The sequence below is a fragment of the Budorcas taxicolor genome, chromosome 10 (genome assembly GCF_023091745.1).
Source record: "Budorcas taxicolor isolate Tak-1 chromosome 10, Takin1.1, whole genome shotgun sequence".
In the NCBI taxonomy this organism is placed as follows: domain Eukaryota; kingdom Metazoa; phylum Chordata; class Mammalia; order Artiodactyla; family Bovidae; genus Budorcas; species Budorcas taxicolor.
Window position 1 is genome coordinate 86,853,788 of NC_068919.1, and position 7,848 is coordinate 86,861,635.

A 7,848-nucleotide genomic window follows, 5' to 3' on the forward strand; every position below is an offset into this window, starting at 1 on the left:
ACAACAGACGGAAGCGAAGGTCCGGCGAGGGGTAGCCGACGTACCCGGCGGGAGGGAGGCGGAGCCGGAAGTCAAGGCGGGGAGGGGCGGGGCGGGTGGAGGGAAAAGCAAGCCAGGAGGATCTTGCAGCTTCTTCTAGTAGTTTCCAGGCGCTGCCGGGCGGCCGCGACCGGGCTGTCCTGAGGCTGTGGCTGTGGCTGCTCGGGAGCTGGTGGCGGCGCGATAGGAGAGCCGATGGCCAAGTGGGGTGAGGGCGACCCACGCTGGATCGTGGAGGAGCGGGCGGACGCCACCAACGTCAACAACTGGCATTGGTGAGGGCCAGCGAGCCAGGCCGCGGGAGCGCTGCGGCCGGGTCGGGGGTTGCGCCGGGGGGTACCCTGGAACCTTGACCGGGACACTGCTGGGGTCTGGGCAGCCCTGCCTGCCAGGAGATGGGCATGGGTCCATCCTGTCTCCAGGGGTCCGTAAGTCGCAGGCCCCTCCAGCCTCCGACCTCCGTTTCATGGGGTGGAAGGGAAGCCAGGGGGTGGGGTGGGGGGGACGATGTAGAAGACTGCATCCCAGACGAGGGGGTTTCACACAGGAGGACGTAGGGCGCCCCCAACCCCGGCTGCTGCATTCAGCCTGAGCGGAGAGATGCTTCTCACACGTGGCCGGAGGCGTCATTGAGACCCAAAACTGCCGTGGATAGTATTGAGAGATTGCAGTGTTAGGCTCGAGAGGGTTGGAGTTACTATTTTTTCGACTTTCGGCTGGAATTAAAAGTCAGTCGTAAGGGATCGCTGCCTCACTCCAGAAAGCCGGGTCTTAGAACGTGTTCTGCAGGTGCTCAGAGCTGAGTGATGCTCCAAGGCGCCGTGGCCTCTCACCCGGAACTGTTAAATTGCTTGTATCGTCGCTCCAAGGACTGCCGCTGGTTGCCGGGCAATCATAGTTTATAATCCAACCACTCTTAAAAACCTACTCTCTTTCATGAAATGTTCTGCAAATAATATTTTCTTCTTATTTCTGAGTCCACTGAACTTTGTACGTAAACTGCAGTTTTACTTTGTTGTAAAACTTACTTTGGTTGATGTAAAACATCTTACTTTCGTTTATTCGTTAGAAAGGTAGAAGGTAGATAGTGTTCCTTTGTATTTGAGCCTGCGTCCTCTCCTCTTAACATAGAATGGTTGCCTTTAATTTTTGTTTGTTTTGAAACCCTGGACATTCATTGTTTTCAGGGCCATTTGGAGGGCACAAAATTTATAACACAGCCTGAATTTGATAGGTCAAAACACTGCGCTAATGAGATCAAGACTATTGGTTTATTCTTAACTGGACCTTTTAGCTCAGCACTGCATCCTGTGGCCCTCTGTGTGCTCCTAACCTCAGAAGCGCAGTTTTCCACTTGGTCAGACGGGGGCGCCATGTTGAAGTATTCAGTACTGACCCCAGCACCATCATGCTGAGAAAGGAAAGCAGAATTTTCCATTAAGTTTGAAACCATGCTATACAGCAGTAGTCCTTATTGACAGTATAGGACTCCTGGTCTTCCTAAAAGAGTAACACGTTTGTGGACATAGTGGAGTGGGGCTGAGAGTTTTATGTTCTTTTCCAGCCTCCCTTATAGCCTTGGGTGCTCTTGCATAGAGCAAGCAGTGTATCCTTCATTTGGCTGTTGGTCCATAGCTCTGTTTCTGTTTTGCAGGACAGAGAGGGATGCTTCGAACTGGTCCACAGATAAGCTGAAAACACTGTTCCTGGCTGTGCGTGTGCAAAATGAGGAAGGCAAGTGCGAAGTGACAGAAGTGAGTAAGCTTGATGGAGAGGCATCCATTAACAATCGCAAAGGCAAACTTATCTTCTTTTATGAGTGGAGCGTCAAACTAAACTGGACAGGTAAGTCTGTGCTTGGCTTTTAGGACAGGGGTTAACTGCATTTTGATTGACCTATTCAGGAGCCAGGGAGAACAGTTTTTGAGAGGTTATGAACTTTTTTCGAGAGAGATAGTGCTGCTTTAGAGTTCTATAGGAAGCAGGATCAAATGTTGAAATTTTTCTGCCACCGCAGGACACTAAATGGGTCTCCTCTCTGTGGGTCTCACAAGTCCCTACCAATGTAGCAACTGGGCTGCTGAATCTTTGGGCCTTGCCCTGTTTGGGAGCATACAGTGTGACATTTTTCAGACTAGCTATTTCTGCCTCTTGGATGACTTGAAAGTAGGCTATGGGAGTTTTTTGGCTTTTGTTTTTTTAATTCCAGTGTGAACCTAATAGTTTAGAGTGCTGTGGTAATGCTGCTTGCATGTGATTATAACTGGGGCCGGTTTTATTCTCTAGCCTAATGTCTCTTATGTGAGGATATTAGGATAGAATTGGGGCCATCCTTGGATGGTCCCGACAGGAAGGAAAGACAGTAAAGTTAAAAGAGTACATGTATGGGGCAAAACATGTAAACTCTTCTCAAGTGAATGGTAACAAAGGGGCAAAATGTATTTTTGTCTTTTTTTTTTTTTTTAATTAAAGCATAGCAGTCTGGAAGAAACCATAGGTATCATATTTCCCAGCCTCCTTTTTATAGATTTGAGAAACTGAGGCCTAGAGAGGTAAAGATAAATACATGTTAACTTTGAAATACAGTCAGTTCTGCTATAACGTGACACGTGTTTCTAAAATTCACACTATGCAGAATCTTCCAACAAAAAACACAGAGCTTGTAGGGAAGATAGGGTTAGGGACATGACAGGATGCTCAAAAGCTTCATCAGTGATACTTTTTTTAATTTAGGAATGTAAAAATTGGTGGCACAGTTTACACGTGTTAAATCACAAGAAATACATAAATCATTTGACAAATATTGTGCTTTACCTTGATAAAAACCTGAGGTTTGCTTGTGAAAGTGGGCATCAGGGGCACTGAGGCACGTGGGTTATTGTGAGGTGATGGAGGGAGAGTCACGGGAAATCAGGAGGAGCATTATAACACCAGTCGTGGATGGTGTGGCTCTTAACACACATGGTGAAGTGAGGTCGCTGTCAGATAAATGTTTGAGACGTGTGTTTTGTGTTTTCCTATACAGCTTTGTCTATCTCTGTTTGGGTTTCTTTGTGGATGAAAGTGCACATAAGCAAATAAGAAATTCGTATTACAATAAAATTGTCACTTAATATACCTATAGCATTGGAACAAATTTGTATTTTCAAAACAAGCATTTTAGCAAAACTGCCAGAATTAGCTATTAACCTAGCTCCTCCTTAGCAGAATTCATGCTAGGGCTGAATTCACGTAGCTCTTAGTCTCACACTGGTAACACAGTTAGTCTCCAGAAATCTGATGAAGAAAGACATTTCAGGGAGGGGGCCAATGGTTGCATCTAGTGTGGCAGCCACCTTCTCTCAGAGTAAAGAAGGTGGGTTCAGTTGTCCAAAAGAAGCATAAGCAAAATAGTAGTTACACGTGCAGAGCAGGAGAGTTAGCCTGAAGAGGAGGAGACTGATAAGACTGCTTTACTTCTGACAGGTACCTCTAAGTCTGGAGTGCAGTACAAGGGCCATGTGGAGATCCCCAATTTGTCTGATGAAAATAGCGTGGATGAAGTGGAGGTTTGTGCTTTCTAATTCCTCATCTGTCTGAGTCTCCTACATCCTCTTATTCTCAGATGAGAAAAATGACCGGTCATTCAAGATTACAGACCAGGCTTGGCCTAAGCATTCAGAACCCCAGTCTGCAGACGACTTTCTGGGTCTGTGGTGCCATTAGGAGCTTCCCAAGCAGTTTATGCTTATTCAGTTACTTTGCTTTAGTGAGTGGTGTGAGTTTTAACATTAGCCACTTTTGTCTTGGCAGTAGGTGGCAGAGAGACCTCGAGAAGAAACACTCATGGGGATTGTACAAATACCTCAATCGTCATGCATTTCCTTTGCAAATTGTCAGCGGTTATCTGACTGCTCAGCACCTACATCCTCCAATGTGGGTGCCTCTCAAGCTATTTACCACCTAATTCTGATCTTTCAGATTAGTGTGAGCCTTGCCAAAGATGAGCCTGACACAAATCTCGTGGCCTTAATGAAGGAAGAAGGGGTGAAACTTCTAAGAGAAGCAATGGGAATTTACATCAGCACCCTCAAAACAGGTATCCTTTGAGTAGTTATGAGTGCCTTGAGAAGATAGTTTTCCACCTGTCAGATGCTAATTAAGGGGCTTGACATTTCTTTCTTTAGTAAATGAGTAGAAATTTGGGCGGAGAAAGCTTATTTCATCTTGAAATCAGTCTGTAAAGTTTGAATAAGAGAAAGATTTAGAGATGTGTTGTCTAATGCATTGGCTGTTGAGGACGTGAAATGTGGCAGTCCAAATTGGGATGTGCTCTGAGTATAAAATATGCAATAAATTTTGAAGACTTCGTATTTTTTTAAAAAGAGGAATATCTCAGTTATCTGATTTGACAACACACAAATAGTAGAATGGATATATTAGGGTGATGTGGTCAAAATTAATTTCACTTGTCCATTTTACCACTTTAGGGTGGTTACTGGAAAATATAATGTTACATTTGAGGCTGAGGTGGTATTTCTGTTGCACTCACTGATCTAAAGACCTGGCATCTCCAGATTGAGCACAGTCCTGGACTGTTTTTAGGCTTACTTGAATAGTAGTCCTCTCAGCTGTCCCCCAGAACTCCAGCTTTGCCCATGTGGTCTGGTCTGGGTGTCGGAGTACCTCTGGTGACCATCAGAGGGAGCCCGTGTAGAGGTGGGAACAGGTGCTCTGATGCCCTGATAGTTGTGGCTGTCCTACAGAGGCGCACAGAGTGGAGAGGGGATGAAACATGCGGCTGCGAGCGCCTTCCCCACTCCTGAAGGCTTTGGAAGTGCCACTGCATTCATTGGCTGCCATCCGCAGTAGACCTCACACACATTTAAACAAGTTGTCATGCTTCTAATTGAGTCAGGGGTTTCAAGTAATCCCAATGACCATACTACATTCTGTAGGATGCACTCAGGTACCCATCTGGCATGGATCAAAGGGAAAGATGTAAAATGGATAGACTCCTCCTCCTGTTGTCATTACCTCCTCCTGAGTTAGGACGGCCATGTTTGTGAACTACGGTGAAGCCCCAAATCTCAGCTCCCAAGAAATAACTTCCAAGAGCCGGATTTTGTCTTTTCAGAGTTCACGCAGGGTATGATCTTGCCTACAATGAATGGAGAGTCAGTAGACCCAGCCGGGCCACCAGCACTGAAAACTGAGGAGCGCAAGGTAACCAGTATCCCTGCGTGGTGGGGTGGGAGGCTCTCTGGAAAGAGAGTTGAGACACTGCCTCTTCCTTAAGTCTGTATCTCAGCTCTTTCTCTCCCACCCTAACCTCCGAGCCAGAGGTGCTGCTTTTCAGGGTCCACAGAATGTAGTTGTCTGTCGTCCCATCTTTAACCTGGTTTTTATTCATTTATGACAGACCCCTAGAGCAAATGGAAGCCATCAAGCCATCAGGGGCTTCAGAGTCCAACTGGCATTTAACACCAGTGAGGAGGTTATGAACACAGGTTCCCCTGTATGCATCTAAAATCATATATCTGCATTTCATCCTTTGATATTAAAAGTCTCAGAGGTTACTTAGGTCACTGACTTCACCTAACAGGAAGCTGATTTCATCCCACTGGAAGGGGGAACAAACGGTTTTCTCTGGAGTTGGCGCTTGTTTGGTTTGGCTTCAGCACTTGGTTTTCAGCCCTCTTGCCCCTTTGTCAGCACTCGGAAGGATATTTTGCTTCCAGCTATTTAAACAGACATTCTGCTTGAGGATTACACAGGACTCTTCAGAAGTACATAGTGATTCAGTGTGTCCTTTGGCAGTGGGCTTTTAAATAAGCATCACTCCTCTTCTTTCACCCAGAGTGGCATTGAGAGTGTGCTGAGAAAATTCCCCTCCTGACAGAAATGCCCACGCACATAAATTTCCTCTGACCCCCTGGAATAATTTAGCCTTGAAGGTGACAAGGTTTGTGAGAGTGAATGGCAGTGTGTCCCTGCAGCCCTGTGAAGTGAGGTCTCACCAGTACTCTCTAAACTGACAGTTTCACTGCCACTTCCACAGGCTAAGTCTGCTCCTTCAAAAAGCCAGGCCAGACCTGTTGGTGTCAAAATCCCCACTTGTAAGATCACCCTTAGAGAAAGCTTCCTGACATCACCAGAGGAGCTCTATAGAGTTTTTACCACCCAAGAGGTAAGTATAGTCCTGTCCTTGCAGCTCCTGGCGTCTGCCGTTCCAGGTGACTAGAGTTGTGGGCATATCCTCTCATTGTGCAGAAAAGTGCGAGTGGAACCATGAGGCTTTCCTCATTCACGAAGAGGCAAAGGAAAGACATGTTTGTTCAAGCCACCACTCAGTAGAGGAGATTTGCCTTTTTTTTTCTTGTACTAATTTTGGGTCCTATAAGTGGGAACAGCTGGAATCATTCATGTTAGAAAAGTAAATGGACCCAATGTAATGGCATCCTGGATTTAGAAAGAATTACTTGAGTCGAAGCGTGGTCTCTACTGGAACAGAAAAGAACCTGAAGCTGGTTCTTGGGCAGAGTACTGTCTTTGGAATTGAGAGCTGAGGCATGCAGGTGTCAGCTGGCATTTCTCCTGGGTCCCCCTGAGAGCCACACAGCTTCCTACCTCCTTTTGTTCTGCAGCTCGTTCAGGCCTTCACCCACGCTCCTGCTATGTTGGAAGCAGACAAAGGTGGCAAGTTTCACTTGGTAGACGGCAATGTCTCTGGAGAATTCACTGATCTGGTGAGTTCCTTTATCCACTTAGAAGAATAACGTGTCCCTCCCTCCCCGCTCCTGGCCTTTTTCTTTCCAGCTCTGTAGATAAAATTTAAGACTTTAATCTCTTGGGTCAGTAAAAGCTCATTTGTTTTTCAAAGGAATGCTACAGTTGGACTCTCTCACTTTCCTATAATTTTTTCCTTCGTGGGGTAAAATTAGTTCTTCTGGGAGAAAGCAAACATCAAAACGGCTGACCTCTCTGATTATTTCAGGTCCCTGAGAAATACATTGCAATGAAGTGGAGGTTTAAATCTTGGCCAGAAGGTAAGCAAGCATGTTTGTTCATTGCTGTTGCCCCTAGAACCCTTTCTTTCCCCCCTCGCCTCAGGCCCCTATGGAAACCCTGGATCTGAAACCTCTCTCCCCTCTGCCTTCCCCCAGGGCACTTTGCCATCATCACCTTGACCTTCATCGATAAGAATGGAGAAACTGAGCTGTGCATGGAAGGCCGAGGCATCCCTGCCCCAGAGGAGGAGAGGACGAGGCAGGGCTGGCAGCGGTACTACTTTGAGGGCATCAAACAGACCTTTGGCTATGGTGCGCGCTTGTTTTAGGCCCCGCAGCGGGGGTACCGCCTGCTCAACACTTCAGTCCAGCCCTCTCCTGACCAGGGCTTGTGACTCACAGGATTGCACCATCCCAACCACTAACTTGGGGCTGGGGCCCTGTCCCTTCATGTATACCTTGGGTTTGTGCATGTTTTCTGCTGGGTGGGAACAGAGGGTGGTTTCTCTTTTATGTGTACATACGCTAAATAAACGTAATTTAAAAGACATGCATGTCTGGAACCTGTGTTGATGGGGTGGCTGGTATTAGAGTTCCCTTGAAGGTTTTGAACTTAAAAAAAAAAAAGGGTGGGGTGGGGTTTGTCTCCTTCTGGCTAAATGTAATCAAGAGGCATGAAGAGAGCCTGCTTCTCACCAGCAAGCATTCCTGAGCTCACATCCTTTCATACTGAAGACTGGCAAAAAAAGGCAGTCAAACATAGCCTGGCAGGGGTGACAATGGTACTCTGCAGTAAACAGTACCAATAAACTCCATGACT

At 46.5% G+C, this 7,848-nt stretch overlaps 1 protein-coding gene across 2 annotated transcripts; it reads left to right on the forward strand.

Annotated features, from left to right (window-relative positions):
- The first annotated feature begins 101 nt into the window (after window positions 1-101).
- On the forward strand, window positions 102-7,578 carry AHSA1 (activator of HSP90 ATPase activity 1). 2 transcript variants are annotated; one of them, XM_052646589.1, is made up of 9 exons: window positions 102-314; window positions 1,694-1,884; window positions 3,505-3,587; window positions 4,000-4,117; window positions 5,156-5,244; window positions 6,080-6,208; window positions 6,666-6,767; window positions 7,016-7,067; window positions 7,185-7,578. In XM_052646589.1, the coding sequence occupies exons 1-9, from the start codon at window positions 235-237 to the stop codon at window positions 7,355-7,357; spliced, it is 1,017 nt and encodes a 338-aa protein (XP_052502549.1). In that variant the 5' UTR covers window positions 102-234; the 3' UTR covers window positions 7,358-7,578. The 2 variants fall into 2 exon arrangements, with proteins under 2 accessions (XP_052502549.1, XP_052502550.1); XM_052646590.1 differs by lacking the exon at window positions 6,080-6,208.
- Window positions 7,579-7,848: the final 270 nt, after the last annotated feature.